This window comes from Motacilla alba, chromosome 29, assembly GCF_015832195.1.
Source record: "Motacilla alba alba isolate MOTALB_02 chromosome 29, Motacilla_alba_V1.0_pri, whole genome shotgun sequence".
Taxonomy (NCBI): domain Eukaryota; kingdom Metazoa; phylum Chordata; class Aves; order Passeriformes; family Motacillidae; genus Motacilla; species Motacilla alba.
Genome location: NC_052044.1, coordinates 1,461,694 through 1,478,050, shown reverse-complemented (window position 1 = coordinate 1,478,050; position 16,357 = coordinate 1,461,694). Strand labels below are relative to the sequence as shown.

At 47.4% G+C, this 16,357-nt stretch overlaps 1 protein-coding gene across 3 annotated transcripts in view; it reads left to right on the top strand.

Moving 5' to 3' along the window:
* DIP2B (disco interacting protein 2 homolog B) overlaps window positions 1-16,357 on the top strand; it is a 62,061-nt gene that overhangs the window by 13,955 nt on the left and 31,749 nt on the right. For all 3 annotated transcript variants that reach the window (XM_038164247.1, XM_038164249.1, XM_038164248.1), the window contains exons 2-3: window positions 12,791-12,862; window positions 16,150-16,293. In XM_038164247.1, coding sequence (XP_038020175.1) covers window positions 12,791-12,862; window positions 16,150-16,293 — 216 coding nt within the window. The remainder of the gene's footprint in view (window positions 1-12,790; window positions 12,863-16,149; window positions 16,294-16,357) is intronic.

Below are 16,357 nucleotides of genomic sequence, written 5' to 3'. Positions count from 1 at the left end.
TTACCTTGCTTTTTCAGGTCATGCATTTGTTTTGTCTCTTTTTTTTGTAGGTTTGGGGTTTTTCTTGGATATTTTAGAGTTGTTTATTACATTCTGCTCTGTCCATGCCTAGAGAGGATTTTTCCTGTTGTGAGAACCAGAGAGTTCAAAGCTGGGCTTGTGTTTTCCATTATTAAGTTGGAGGATTTACCTGTCTTTTTGCATAGTAATAAACCCAAGCTAATTCTGTAGAATTAAGTGCTAATGAGAAATAAGGCAGTAAAGTTTAATTTGTTATTGAAAGTAATTCTGCTTCCACCTTGGAGGGACATTGGCTATTGCTGAGAGAAACTGCACAGTCACCTTTGCTTGGAACTTAATGCAGAATGGAAAATTAAAATATGATCTCACTCTCATTAAAATTAAGTAATTGATGTCATCATTCAATTACAAGATTTTTTAGGAGCTTTCGACAAATCTTTTCAGGTTGTTATTAAAACCTGACCAACCAGGGATCCTTAAATTGGAGGAAGTGGGGGTAGTTCTCTGCTAGGTGACAGAGAGGTAAGGGAGCATCTCAGGAAAATCCCCAGGTGGCAAAGTCAACCCTGAGCTCCCAAAGGCAGGGTCCTTCTCCTTCATGGAGATTCCAGCTCAGCATCACCCATTGCAGGAAATCTTTCATCTCTTGCTCGGGGCTACACGGAGCTGGAGAGGCAGAGGAGGCTCGGGGTTTCGTGCTGGCTTCATCATTTTCACAGTATGAATATTTAATTTCGGCTTCTTAAGGCTTTTAGCAGATTTATCAGGCTGCTTCCTGTGGTGGTGTATGTGAGGACAACTGGAGAAAACATTTGGATTCGCTTACAGTATGGAAGTAGGGTCTATTTGTTTTGATTTATTACTGAAATACTTCTGAGAAGCTCATCTTGTTCTGTGAGTAACTTCCCCATAATCTTAAGCAGAAACCAGAACCAGCAGTTCTTACTTTTCCAGTGCCAAGCAGTGTTTTGGTGACAATGTCCAGTTTTTACTTGGTTAGGGCTGAAATCTGCTCATACTGCTGTTATGTGGTTAGAAGTTTATATAAATATTTCATCATTTTGGACCCGTTTTTACAAGAAGTTTGATCTTGGAGGGATTGCACCTTGTTAGTGCAAATACACCATGGAATTTTTGCCTGTTATTAGACAGAAAGTACTTTCTTTTCCAAATTCTTGATATTCTGGTCAAATGAACAGTGCAGGACATAAGGACAAGTCTGGTTGCCTTTCAGCACGTGAGAGCCCCTTTTGTCTGCGTTCTTTTAGTTTTTGTCAAGTTGCTGACTGTGTGCTCTTAAATAATCCTGATTTCTCCATGCTTCCTTCCCTCTACAAGCGAGACATTTGAGAAATCAGTTTATTTAAATTGGAAGAGGAGATATTGCACCCTGAGAGAGGCAACGGGAGGGAAATTCTCTTTCAGAAGTAGCTGTGGATTTGGAGATGGCTGGTGAATAAGATCTTTTTTACTTTTAGGCCTGTTTATTTTGGTGCAAGGTCCGCTGGTGTCAGTGTGGAAGGGACATATGTCCTCCTAGTTGTGTGAAAATATGTTTTGACGGTGAGGTACTGATAGAAGGCAAGAAAATTCCATGTGTGAGGGTGTTAGTGATTGGAACAACAGAAATATTGGGGTGATATCAAAATATCCTGTGTAACAAGGGCAGTAAATTGACTGTTCCTTCTCTTTATTGTAAAAGGATATTTTTTCCTACTTAAAAAGGCCACTTTGCACCATATACTGAATGTCATTCATTTTAAAGGACTATTAATTTGCTTTATTAATTAGGAGGAATGGGTATGCTGGGTGAAAAGTCTCTTCTCCCCTGCAGCCGCCGAGTTCAGTGACTTTGGGGTGGGTTTGCCAAGTGCAGCTGGGCTGTTGGGTTCTCTTTTCTCTCTCGTTATTTTGATCTTCCACACAGCTTAGAGGCTTTCACATGAGCAGGATCTTGCCACATCCTGCTCTGCAGCAGGAACAAAGCCCTGCTGGAGCAGACGTTGACTCTGCCCAAAGAGCCCTGAACAGAAGTCGCCCCTCGCGTGATCCTTCTTGTAAAGAGCGTTGCAGCTGACAGGATAATGGGGTTTTTTAGGCCTGCTGGTGACGTGCCAACAGGGTTTCCTTAGCAGTGCCATTCTTTAAGGAGCCGTGGATGCTGATGTAAACACAACTGAAGGCTTCACACAGCCCGGACTGAGCGCAGGGCCTGGAATCTGCTGCTCATGCCATGCTGTGCAGGACATTTTTCTTCTGCTCTGTCTATTTAAATCTGGTTTCCCAGGCTTGTAGCCAGCCTGAATGGGTTGTGCTGTTGAGTGCAGGAAAGCTGGCCTGGTGGCTGCGTGGAGGAGCTGGCCTGCTCCGTGGGGCAGCCTCCCTTTCCCAGGATACAGAATCCTGTTTGGGATGGGGGCTGCGTGGAGGAGCTGGCTCACTCCGTGGGGCAGCCTCCCTCTCCCAGGATACAGAATCCTGTTTGGGATGGGGGCTGCGTGGAGGAGCTGGCCTGCTCCGTGGGGCAGCCTCCCTCTCCCAGGATACAGAATCCTGTTTGGGATGGGGGCTGCGTGGAGGAGCTGGCCTGCTCCGTGGGGCAGCCTCCCTCTCCCAGGATACAGAATCCTGTTTGGGATGGGGGCTGCGTGGAGGAGCTGGCCTGTTCCATGGGGCAGCCTCCCTCTCCCAGGATACAGAATCCTGTTTGGGATGGGGGCTGCGTGGAGGAGCTGGCTCACTCCGTGGGGCAGCCTCCCTTTCCCAGGATACAGAATCCTGTTTGGGATGGGGGCTGCGTGGAGGAGCTGGCTCACTCCGTGGGGCAGCCTCCCTCTCCCAGGATACAGAATCCTGTTTGGGATGGGGGCTGCGTGGAGGAGCTGGCTCACTCCGTGGGGCAGCCTCCCTCTCCCAGGATACAGAATCCTGTTTGGGATGGGGGCGTGCAGAGCAGGTTTAAGGCTATTGAACAAGGTGTTTTGGTTCCCACTAGTCAGGCTTGAAAGGAACAAGGAGGAAGCTCTGTGCTGCTCCTGGAGCTGCTGCTGCCTCCGTCAGGAGCGCGTTGGGAATTTGGTGGGAGTCTCCGCCAGTCAAATTACAGGTGTCGCACACTAATTGGAGGCTGGTAAAACTTTAATAATTGTATTGCTTTGCCTTTAAGTAGTGGGATCCTGCTCTGGTGACTAATCCTGTTTAATAGTGACTGTCCTCGAGTGAGCACTTGGGAGTGCAGTGACTCGGGGTTCTGTTCCAGATTTCGGTGCTTTGGGAGGAAAAATCTATTTCACTCTCTTGAGCAGCCACCAGTTTGTCTGCTACTTCTTCTATGGAATGGGAATAACATCCTTATGAATACACCCTTGGTACCGGCTCCTAGGGAAAACCAGGGCAGGAGGGGTGTGGGATATGTGTCTCACCTCTTGATTTTTGAGAAATTAATTCTTGCGATTCACTGTGCTTGGTTGGTTCTGGTTTTCAGTTGGGTTTTTTCTCAGTTTGAGGAGGGATCTTCGAAGTGGAAGTGCCTCCATCAAGTTCTCTTTCTTTGTTTCATCATGCATAATCATCGACCTCATCGCTGTGACTTGGAATAGCACTGTCCCATCTGGAAATACATAATTACTGTGCAGGGTGAGGTGCCAACTGGGTTAGGTTCTGTGCTGTGTTTAAGGGCAGGTCGGAGTTGCTGAATACTTGGTGTGAGCAGCTGTGTTTGATCACTAGATAGGGCAGTAATTGCTCTTGATTTCTTTCTTCTCCCCTTCTTGCATCCTATTCAGGAATCTAGGATTTATTTAGGAAAAGTGATTTCAGGTCCAGCTGGACTGAAGCAGGCTGTGTATCCAAACTGCCTTTTGGTATGGTTGGACAAGGTGTTGTTGTGGAGTCAGGATGAGAGGAGAGTTACCAGCAAGGAGTCCCTGTGGCACTTGGCTTATGTTAAAAATTGAAGCCAAGAGAATTATTGAATATTGACACCTGAGAGCCAAGAAGAGGTGAATGACAGGAGTCACGCACAGGATTTAAACCCACAGTAACTTCTGTTTTAATCCCTTTGGGTGCCAGCATGGTTTTGTCTTTGTTTTGATTCCTGGGCTAAAACCAGGCTTGATTTGGAAAATCATTTGTCCACGCTTGTCTATCCCTTGTAAAAGTGCAGACTGCCAGAACAGGCAGAGTTTGTGTGTAATCTCTTGTTGGGCTGGACAGGCAGCTCCTGGGAGAGTGTTATCAGCACTCCCAGCTCAAACAATTCAGTGTGTACCTGGAGGGTGACAATGCTCTACCTGCCTGAATCAAGTGCTGAATCACAGGGCTGTCACAGTTTAGTCATTTCCTGGGAAACTTTGCTTTTCAGTCTGGTGGGAGAGAGTGAGGTCTGTGCTTGCACCGGGGATTGAATACTTGGGAATTTCTGCTGGTGTCTGTGAGCAGGAGGTTAGTCAGCAAAAAGAATTATTCAGGGCAGAATCACTTCAGCTGGGTCATTTGAAGCTCTGGGAGTTGTCTTGCTTTCCTCAGCTCAGCTGGCTCTTGGGTTCTGTGTGACACTGGCTGTGTCCCCTCCTGCAGATTGTTCTGGTGCAGGGCTGGTGCTGAAACCCTGCAGTGCTCCTGCCTCTCAACTCACATGGTTCTCACTGACTGCATATTAAAAATAGATGAAAACATTTATCCTGAACAGATTTTGTAAAATCCTGCTTGTGACAAAGCCTTGGGTTTGTTGCCTTCAGGAGGGAAAATGCATTTTCCCCCAGTGTCAAGTTGTAGCTATTTAAAGGATTTTTACTCTTTATCCCTAGGATGGGGTTACATGAAAGATTTTTATTTGTATATGGGATTCAACTGTTTATGTGCATGTGCTGCACATAAATTTTATGGATAACAAAACATTTATATGGCTGCACTTCACAATAGAATATCTCATATAAAGTTGACTTTGGTGATTTAATTTTGTAGGTGTTGGTTGGAGGCAGTTGAGCAGAGCCTGTGTTTCAGGTCATCAGGGCTAACACAATTAACTGATGGAGTTGAAGGTTTTAAGAGTTTATCTTCGAGAGTCTTTGGAGCCTTTTTGAAAACATTTTACCTTTTGGGAAGGTAGATGTTAGCTGTGCATTGGCAGCATGATTTGTGTGGCTGATCACAGAGTCACAGAGTCACCGAGGCTGGAAAAGCCCTCCGAGGTCATGGAATCCAACCCGTGACTGATCCTCACCTCGTCCCCAGCCCAGAGCACTCAGTGCCATGTCCAGTCATTTTTTGGATGCCTCCAGGGATGGGGACTCTGAACCTCCCTGGGCAGCCCCTTTCAGTGTTTAACTGCCCTTTCCACGGAGAAATTCCTCCTGATGCACAAGGGCATTTTGCATCCCGTTGTCCCAGCTGAGGATCTGAAAGGCAAAGTCTTTCTGCCTCTTTAGTTCTTCTGTAGAGGTGAAGAAGAGGTTGTTTGACCACTGTACCTGAGGAAGTCCTTTAAATAAACTTTAAATAGAGATACCAGCACACGGTGGTGCTGTGAGAGCCACACACAGTCAAGGTGAGCATGCTCTCATGTCTGCTGTGAGAGAAGAATCAACCAGAGCACAGTTACACCCATGAGAGGCTCTTTTCTTCCCGGTCCTGCCTCCCAAAGCCCCTGAGAACTCATTTTGCTGACCCTGAGTAGTGCTATTTTCAGCAGAAATGCCCGTGATAAGTTACCAGATGTGCCTTTGCGTGGAGGAGGGAGGGTTTGTGGCCGAGACTGAGCTGGTGACACCTCCTTGTCACTGATGCCCCCAGCCCAGGTGTGCAGGGGGGACTGAGCCCTGTCCTTAGCTCACCCACTTGGTGATGCATCACATATGGCCTGGAAGATTACAGCTGGAAATACACAGCCCAGACGGGTGAACCGAGGACACTGGATCTGCTGCAACTCGGAAATGCTGCTGGAAGATAAAGAGATTCTTCAGTATAGTTTCAGGAGTTGGATTTACTTCTTAAAGTTAAAACAACAAAAAAAACCCCCTTTAAGGTTTATGGCACCCAGTGAATGGCCTGGGGAGAAGAGCACCTTGTGACCCGGAATGACCCAGACCTTGAGCACAGGGCAGCCATGCCACAGAAACCTCATCTTGAATGGAATTCTTTTGAAATAATAAATGTTGAGATTAAAATAGTTTTAATTTGGTGAAACAACCCTCCTAAGCCTTTAGAAAAGGGTTTTGGAAGTGTAGAACAGAGCCCCCACAGTGCTGCAGCCAAGTCGGCTTGTTCTGTGTGTGTAAATTAATCTGGAGCTGATCTGTCTGTGAAACTTTTAACACCGAAGCTGGAGCAGTTTAATGCTTGTGCCCAACAAACACAGCTTTGTGAGCCCTGCTGGGTTTTCAGTGCCCTATTCATGCTCCTAGTGGGAACACAATGGTGCTGTTAAAGGGAACCCACAGAGCCCAGACCTGTGCTGGTTGTTTGGTGACAAGTCCAGTGAGTAAGGTGTTATTTCTCTCAAGAAATCAGACGTTTTCTGGAAGACTGTTAGTTCACAGACCTTGCTAAGAAGGAAACCTGATATACAGCTTCACCCAAAGGAAGGAGGAGGGAATCTTTGAAGCTGCATCATCATTTGGCCTCAAACAGAGCAAGGCAGTTGTCTAAACTTGTTTCAAATGTAGTTTTTGTGCTGCAGTTGTAGCTAAGAGTGGTAGGAGGAGTTTAAGGCCATTGCATAGTCTATTTGAGCACACAGCCTTAGAAGAAAAGGTTTAAATGTTGTTTTTAGGCTTGCTGAAGCCTGAAATTGAGGCTGTCTCAGTTTTAACCCTTGGTGGAACCACTGGGGAGAGTGTGGGATGTCTAGAAGTTGCCAGTTCTCCAGGAAAATCACAGAAACCCAGACTAGCTTGAGTTGGAAGTGAACTTAAAGCCCATCCAGTGTCACCCCCTGCTATGGGCAGGGACACCTTTCCACTATTCCAGGTGGCTCCAAGGCCTGTACAGCCTGGCTTTGGACACTTCCAGGGATGGAGCTGCCACAGCTCCTCTGGACAACCTGTACCAGGCCCTGCCCACCCTCACAGGGAGGAATTTCTTCTTTAAGAAAGGTGGGAAGCAGCTCTCAGTACATAAGTGAGTGATGACAGCATTCCTTACTAGGTGCTGGCTCAATGTTGTGCCCATTTTTTGCCCAGGCCACGAGTGCACTTAGTCCTCACTTTGGATTTCTCAAATGTCCTACCTGCCACTCCAGTCACACTTGAAAGGCCTTATCTGGAGGTGACGTGCAGCAAAAGAACTTTCTGGACTTTCAGCAGCACTTCTGCTCTTCACTGTCTCGATGTTGTTACTCCAGACCAAGCCCTGCAGACCCAGACTGTGTTCTGCTCCTTCAGAGCAGGTTTGGGATGATAAAACCACAGGGAGATGTTGCCTGTCCTGTGCCTGGACATCAGCAGGGGAGTAGGCAAGAAGGGCCAAGTCACCAGGTCATTCACAGGGGTGAGACCTGAAATCCAGATGAATCAGTGATAATAGAATAATTTAATTATTTTTGTTACAATCTTCTTGTAGTAGAATGGCTGCCTGTGTTTTGGGGCTAATAGAAGTACCAGAAGCACCACCAGGATTCCCTGGTAGCACAAACTGTTGGAAACATCAACAGATTTTTTTTTTTTTTAAGCATACAAACATTTTTTAAATGCACACAAACTGCTTTCCAATTGGAATCTTTTCCTTGCTGCAGCCCAGTGTTTGGAGGCTTTGTTGGGGAGATGCTGTGCCCTACGTGATCATTTTCCCTAATTTCTCCACTGTAGTAATTATGGTTTTGTTAGACAGTAAATGATTCAGAGCTCTCATTCCATGGGGGAAGGGGAGCAGGGATGTTGAAAGAGGAGCATTGTCTGAGCTAGCAGGATTAGCGGGTGTTACCACCTTGCACTGATTGAGCACCACTGGTTAGAACAGATCATCAGCTCTAATTGCTGAAAAGCAGCCTGGCGTCACCGGCCGGGTGGGGAGCGCGGCTCCCGGGGCTTCTCTGGGGCAGGATTTGAATCCAGGTGTGACATCCAGGCTGATCCTGGATCAGGTGTCCTTCCCTGGGCTTCCCTGGGCGCTGTCATCGCACGCTCATCCTTTCCCTTGCCCTCCCAACAATCAGAACATTCCAGCTGGATTTGTGCAACGAGGCTCGATTCTCTAATTTCTCCCAAGAAACTGGGAGAATCAGATGGTGATTGTAGTGGTGAGGGGGTTTTTTACACCTGGTCTGTTCCAGAGCACTGCTTTCCTGGGCAAGATGAAGATGTTGCTGCGCTGGAGCTGTCGCTGCAGCCGAGGTGGCAGGAAGGAAGAAGAGCCTCTTCCTCCAGCACAACAACAGCTCAGCTCACTCTCATCCCTCCTCTGAAACCCCTAAAGCTGCTTCCCTTTGAGCAGAACCCCATTTCCTGGGCAGGGCCTCAGCCTGGGGAGGCTCAGCCTCAGCTCTCTGCAGATATGGATAAATCCAGAGTGAACGGAACAGAAATGGCTGGGGGCTGGGAGGGAGCCAGCAGAGTCTCAACACTGTTTGTGTTTTAATTTCTTCCTTGGGAATGAACAAACTCCATTTTATAGACAAATTATCAGCTCTCATTTGCTTTGCTGATGTTTCTTTGTGGTGCCCTCTCTTGCATCGGCCTGGAGAGGGGTTGTGGTTCTCAGGGTGGGTTTTGAGCTCTCTGGGAGAATTTAGCACCCCGAGTGTCACAGAGTGTTTTATTTATGGAAGGGGGCTAAAGATTGACCAGGTTAATGTCAGAGGAGTGAATGGTTGCAGAGTTTGCAGCCCTTTTGTCCTGGTGCTCTTCCTGTGGCTGTAATTTATGATATTCCATGAGGAAGTCCATGTTTGTGTCCAGATCTCACCATTTCCATTTCCTGTAGATCAGCAGAAAAGGAATAGGCTGAAAGAAAACTTCTCCCTTAGCAATTCTTTTGTGTCTGTGTCAGTGGATTGGTACCAAATTTGGACTCTTCATGACCAGAAAAGAGATTTTATTCAATCATTTCATTCCGCCTGTGCCATGTGTCAAAGGCACACTTGTTTCCAAGGCTGGCCGTGCCAATTTGGTTGTGACAGTTGTGGTTGCATTAGTCAAATCATCACGTCCATGAGGTGACTACACCTGCCACCCATGCCTGCACATGAGGTTTGTCCTGAGAGGACAATCCCTGCGTCTTGCTGGAGCTTTATTTCAGGTAATTTTTGGTTCACACCTGTGTGGATGGTGCTCCAGAAAGAACTCAGATTTTTCTCCTTCCCCAAACCTTTCAGTCCCTGCTGCCCAGTTCCACTTCAGTAGGGCTGGTCTCAAAATTGAGGCTTTACTTTTTCAAATCCTGTGCAGGTGTTTGACTCTGTCAATCTGTCAAAATAATGTCTGGTCTATTTTTTTAATGTTATAACAACATAAAAATTCCGATGGAATTGGAAATTCAGCACTAGGAAGACAGAGAGGGAGTGCCAGGGAGTCCCAGGAATCTATCAGCTTTATTATATTTATTGCTTGAATTTTTCTCCTTGGAACTTCCCTGCTTTTGCCAGATAGCATTAGGCTTTATTTTTTTATTGGCTTATGCTTAGAGAATCCTTTTTACAACAATAATATCCATCGTGCACCGCGTGGCAGTTGAGGTTGCAGGTAGTGTTGTGGCCTGGGTTAGCTTCTTGTTTCTCAGTAGGATCTCACCTTGGCTTCAGATTTCCAAATCAAGCCTGGGAACCATACTGCTTCCTTTCCAGTGTGGATGGGTTTGTTTTATTGGTGGGATATTAGTGTGGAACAAGTAATTAGAGAGAATTCTCTGCTTCCCAGCATGTGAAACAGAATGGGGTGCTGGTACTACTTAAAGTTCTGGTATTTCTTCATAATGTACTTACATTATTTGTATGTGTTGTGTTCCTTATTAATTTCACCAATTTTCTGTGGCAGATGTTTCATTATATGTAGTGTGTAACCACCAATGTGAAGAGTACAATTAAATCTCGTGGAGAAATTAATCACAGAATAACAGGCTCTGAACAAACCTGTGGGCTGGCCTGTAAGGAGGAATCCCTCTCCTTTCTGTGCACCTGAGCTTTCCTGCAGCGTCCACCCCCTGCCTCCCAGATGGACAGGAGTGTCCTGGCAGCCCAAAGGGTCCCCTTGTCCTGGGGGCTGCCAGGGCCAGTGTCACTGGCCTGGCGAGGGAGGGGATGGTCACACTCTGCCTCATCTCCAGTGTGTCAAAATCATCTGCAGCTGCTGGAGAGGGTCCAAAGCAGGGGCAGGGAGGGTCTGGAGGAGTGGCTGAGGGCTCTGGGGGCTCTGGGTCTGTTCAGCTGGAGAAGAGACTGAGGGGAGACTCACTGGGGCTGCAGCTTCATCCTGAGGGGCAGCTCTGATCTCTGCTCCCTGTGACCAGGGACAGGACACGAGGGAACCACTGCAGCTCTGCCAGGGGAGGGAAGTCAGGAGAAGATTCTTCTCCCAGAGGGTGCTGGGCACTGCCCAGGCTCCCCAGGGAATGGGCACAGCCCCGAGGCTGCCAGAGCTCCAGGAGAGTTTGGACAACACTCCCAGGGGTGCCCAGGGTGGGATTGTTGGTGTGTTTGTGCAGGGCCAGGGGCTGCACTGGATGATCCTTGGGGTCCCTTCCAGCTCAGGACACTCCACAGTTCTCTGAAAACTGCCTCTGAACGTGGAGGCAAAGCTGGTGGGTTTTGAGGCCCCTGCAGTCACTCAGCACGTGGTCCTTGGGCACTTGGAAGCTCAGTTGGACATGTCCCTGTCCTGAGTGTCACCTGAGCTCTGCCTGCAACAGGCACTGCTGAAATGACTGCTTTGCTTGGCGTTTCAGTGCGTTGTGGACATTCTCCTTTTCAGCTGCTGGATTTGTTTGGACTTGTTGGGCCCTGACTCAAACCTAGTGTTGGAGGAGTGAGATAAAATTCTGTGTGCAGATGCACACCCTGCCCTGAGCAGCACGAGTCAGAGCAAGATGGAATCGTGGCATGGTTTGTGTTGGGAGAGACCTTAAAGCTCATCCTGTTCCACCCCCTGCCATGGCAGGGACACTTTCCACTATCCCAGGCTGCTCCAAGCCCTGTCCAGCCTGGCCTTGGGCGCTTGCAGAGATTGGGCAGCCCCAGCTTCTCTGGGCACCCTGTGCCAGGGTCCCAGCACCCTCACAGGAGGAGTTTCTCCCCAATACCTTATCTCAACCTGTGTCAGTCTGAAGCCACCGAGTGCCACTCCAGCTCTGGGAGTCCTGGTCTCAGTGTTTGAAGTGCCACTGGCATTTGAGTGCCCAGCACTGAGGAGTGGAGTCCATTCCCCTTCCAGGCATTCCACAGATCACCTTTGCAGCCAAACTGGGCACTTAGCTGGGATGTTTTAGCAGACACTGGTGGTGTCGGGAGGCTTAGAGCCTGAAGTCTGTAATCCCCTTTTGTGCTGTGGAGGGGACTGGCAGGAGGATCCTGTCTGGGGCAAACCCTGCGGCCGGAGCTGCTCTGGGGCTGAGGCTGCTCCCTCAGTGGAGGCTCACAGCAAAGAAAACATCCTGTTTGTGATCACTCACTTCTTGCCATCCTGTTACTGTGGCTTGATTTTAGCTTGATAGCAAATAATTCTGTTTTCTTAGTGCTGTGTGTTTGATGGCTCCCCATCTCTGGGCCATGGGAGGTTGTGAGTGCCAGGCAGGCTACGAAGAGGCTTGAAACCCTGCAGGGCTGTTTGTTTTAATCCCTCCAAGGTTCCAGTCTTTCTTGTGGTTCTGATGTAATGTGAGAAATTAAAACAAAAGACAGCAGCCAGATGGTGCATCTCCAGGATCAGACAGATTAGTTTTTTGAAAGAGGGAAAAGTTTACAAATGCTCATTCTGGTCTCGAGAGTAATCACTCTAATAATAATCACTCCAGAGGGATTCTCCTCCTCTGCTCTGCTCATGTGACAGCCCACCTGGAGTCTTCCATCCAGTTCTGGGGCCCCCACCATAAGAAGGATGTGGAGCTGTTGGAGCAAGTCCAGAGGAGGCCACGAGGTTGATTAAAAAGGGACTGGAGCACCTCCTTTATGGAGACAGGCTGGGAGAGTTTGGAACGTTCAGGTGGAGAAGGTGATGTGGAGACTTCCTGGAAAAGGACAATTCACCAGCAGCTGCAGTGACAGGACAGAGGGAATGGGTTCAAACTGGAAGAGGGGAAGTTTAAGTTACATTTATGGAAGAAATTCCTCCCTGTGAGGGTGGTGAGGCCCTGGCACGTGGATCACGTCCGTCCTTGCCTCAGCTTTTGGAGATCCCCTAAGCAGCTGCTGCAGTGGACTCACTTGGTTTGCTCTTTGGTTAGTTGAAGATCAGGCTCTGAGTTTGCACTTCCCCTTCACCCTTTTGGTTGGGAATTATCCCACTTTGTTCGCATAAGTTGTTTTGTGGTTACGGAGTATTTTCATGCACTCCCAGTTTCCCTTTTTAGTTTTTCAGTGCTTTGATATTCCATTTAGATAGCTGCTGTGATCCCAGTTATTGCATTTAAATAGTGGATAGTGTAGGTCTCTGATCCCAAGGGAAACTGCAGGAGTTCTGTAATATGGAGCTTTGAAATCTTAATGTGCTCAGATTTATTGAGTTTCAGGTTTTCTTCATCTGAGTTCAGGTGAAACCTTCATGGCACTGAAAAAAAAAAAAAAGCAGACCTCAAATTGCAAAATTCCAATGTGATGAAATGATGTTTCTTTGCTTGTTTTTAGGGGACATCACACAGAAGGGGTATGAGAAGAAGAGAGCAAAGCTGCTGGCTCCATATGTTCCACAAACCCAAGGTAGGTCCTTGTTTTGCCTGGAGTCACCTCCCACTCCCTTGGCTCTTTGCAACTCCAGGGCTCTGGATCAGTCATGGAGGTCCTCAAGAACCATTCCAGGAACATTCTCAAAAGTATCTGTGTCCTTCTCAATGCCTTGTTGGAGAAACATCAGGATTTTTATAATTTGTTGCTTTATTTTGCCAGAGTAGCTGAAGTCACGTCCTTTGGGTACAATTGTTTCCTTTGGTTCAGAGATCCAGAGCAGCTCAGCTGGTTGTATGTGGGATAATTACATTTAATTGTAAACTGAAGGACGTGGCTGAATGTGTGTCTAATCATTATTTTGGGGCTTACCCAGAATAATTGTTGCTGATATGCTGGGATGTTCAGCCATTAAAAACTGATGTGTCTGGTTCTGATTTCGGGCAGTGACTGGCTGTGACAGGGAGTCCTGAATGGACCTACTGGAATTTACTGAGCCTGGTCTACTGCCAAAAGAAAATTGATAAAGAGTAAAAGCTCAAAGTGCATTTATTGCCCATCAACACCACGGGACTGGGGGAAATGACAGCAGCTCCCTTCAGGCCCTTGATGGGGGAAAATAAAGTTGTCATGTGGCAACTTCCTGGCTCTCCCACCCCCAACCACTGCCCAGTTCCTGCTCTCCAGCTGGTTCTCAGGTTGATTTGGCTGTTTATTTATCTCAAGGTGGGGCTCTTTGGCTTTTATACAGTGTATTCTGTCTGAGCCACATGCTGAAGGGAGCAAGGCAAGCAAAAATGTAATTTAGCCTTCAAAATGGAGATTTTGTTGCAAACAGCTCTCCGAGTGCTGCGGACTCCCTGGAGCAGGATATGATGGGAATCTCAGAGACTTGGTTGCTGCCTGTTTATCGAATCTATTTCTGTTACTTAAAGAAACCAAAAACGAATATACACATGACTAATCCCTCTTGATAAGTAGGTATTTGTTGAGCAGGTTTTACAGTCCTCAGGCTAGCATTTGTGCCAGTGGAGATCTCGAGCCTGAGGAGGAAATGGGGAATCCTTGGGTAGTTCAGGAACTCTTGGCAGCCCTGCTTTTGTTCCGAGTATTCTGGAGTCTGAAGATGATACAATCCTGGCCCCAGCCCTGGCACTGTGCACATGTTTGATTTGTCCCAGAAAATGTTTAATTAGGAGGGGGAAAAAAGTGCTTGGCAAGACCGGGCTCTGCTCTGTTAATTGTGGGGCTTTGAGAGCTGCCAGTGGAGCTGAGGTCCAGGCAGAAGCCTGGGATGATGGAGGTCACCAATTAACCCAGAGGTTTGATTGCCCTTCCGGCCCAGCTCTGCAGCTTTTTATCCATCTCACACCCAGCTGCCCCAGTGTCTGGGAATCTCCTGTTGTAAAAACCCCGTGGAAGTCATGCGTGAGGGATTCGGAATCAGGTCACCTTGGTAATGAGAAGAAAATTCATTTAGTCCACAACAACAACAACAACCAAATACTTAGTGCTGGCATTTTGTGCCGTTTCTGTGAGCGCCGGGCTGGTGTTGGCTGATGGAGAGTCTCCATTTCATGGATGTGAAAGGAGAGGAAGGGAGGGAGGGTGGCATGCCAGGGCATGTCAGCAGGATCATTGAGGAGATTCTTACTGCTCCCTCTGTGCTCCTTTCACATGGCCTCAGGAGTTCAGGCAGCGCTGTTAACTGCCTCAAGATGAAATTTTTCCTGGTGCAGTATCCATGAAGGTCCATCTAGCTGCTAACTCCTGTAAAGTCTCTGCAATCTGCAGATCCCAGAACCTGAAGTCCCTGATTCCAGGGAGTTCTCCATGATGGGGGTCAGCAGCAAGCACAGCAAATGAGCCCAGGGAGTTGAGCCAGGTGTCCCTTGGCTCTGGGAGTGTGTTCAGGCTGCCCTTGACCCTGGAGGATCCAGTTGGTTATTTCCATGTTTTTGTGGGTATGTAGCTTGAAAAAAACCATCTTCAAAGAATAGGTGGTCCAGCCCCAGCACTGCTGCTCCATTCTGTGTGCAGGCAGTGGAGTTACAGGTTTGCAGCTGCTTCCTTGTGCATGTGGCACTTGCTCTCCTTGTTATTCATGCAAACATTTATCCTTGTTGATCTTCTAAGGGTTCAGCCTCTGAATCTCTAAATCGTTGGCCCTTCACCAAAACACGGGAATCACAAAGCAGTCAATTCTCATTAGAAACTAAAGACAGTCAACAAATCCATGGCATCCTTCGAAGCCAATCTAAAATTATTCATTTTTCGTCTCTCTGTCATATCTGTCATGTTTCTGCCAGCAGAAAGTGCAGCTGTAGCAGGATTATTCTGAAGGGAGCGCTGAATAAATCACCTGTCACCTGCCAGGCTTGGCTCACTTGTGCTGCTTTGTTGTGTAACCATCAGTGATTTACACTCTTTTCTCCTCTGTGTCTGAACGCTTTGCGAGGCCACTGGAACATGTTATTATGTCAGAGCAAAATATTGAAACAAAGAGCTTGTTCTCTGTGTGTCATGTCACTCAGAGCCACCTCTGATCCCTTCCTAACTGGAATGTCATGTTTGCCCTGTGATGCCCCACGGAGAGATGAGAGGCTTTTACGAGACTTACGAAAGAGAACTGAATATGAATTTAATAATTCATTTTAAATACTGTTAAATCTGCTGCTGACATCTAGTGGGTGCCTGAATTTGTAAATACTCAAGTGATCAGAAAACATGAAGCCTTTCTGTTTGGTCTGTGAAGTCGTGTTGTTTTTGGATCAAAATAAAACTGGGCTGGGTTTGGTGAAGGCAAATAAATGCTACAGAGATGTTAAACTGGTTATCAATGGAATGTGCTCCAGAGTGGGAGGAAGGGACACAAGCTGATGCTTTTGGATGTGGGTGAGCTGGGATTTTCAATTCATGATCTTGCTCAGGAGCCCAGGTCCTGCACCTGAACCACAGAGATCTCTTTTCCTTTTCCAGCTTTTTGTGCCACCTGCACATTTGCCCAGGGGATGAGTGTGTTTTGATAAGCAAATACAGGACTCTGATATGTGTTACTATATCCAAAAAAACACCAGTGGAAAGGGGGGAATAACTGTTCCCCCTAATATGGTTTGAGGATTTCTGGCTAGCAGGAGATCTGTTTAACTGGAAATAAAGGTTCTCAGTTTTTGGCATGGTAGTTTAAAGAATCATTAACAATCCACAATTAAGTGGGTTGTTAGTTTGCTCTAACATTCAATAATATTTTGCTCCCTGTCATGGGAGAAGGGAAGAGTGTGGTCCAGAAAATCTCCTTTTATTTCCCTCTCCCTGTTTTCCAGGGGTTGAGCCAGCACTACAGAAGGAATCCAAACCTCAGATGCCCGTTCCATCTGCAGCTCCAGCCTCAGCATCATCCTCCTCATCCTCATCCAAATTCCACCGAGCTCGCTCGGGGGGAGCCAGAGATGAACGCTACCGATCTGGTAAGGGCAGGGACAGGAGTTCCCCGGGCTCCTCCCCGTGCAACCTCACTTCTGTTCGTATCTT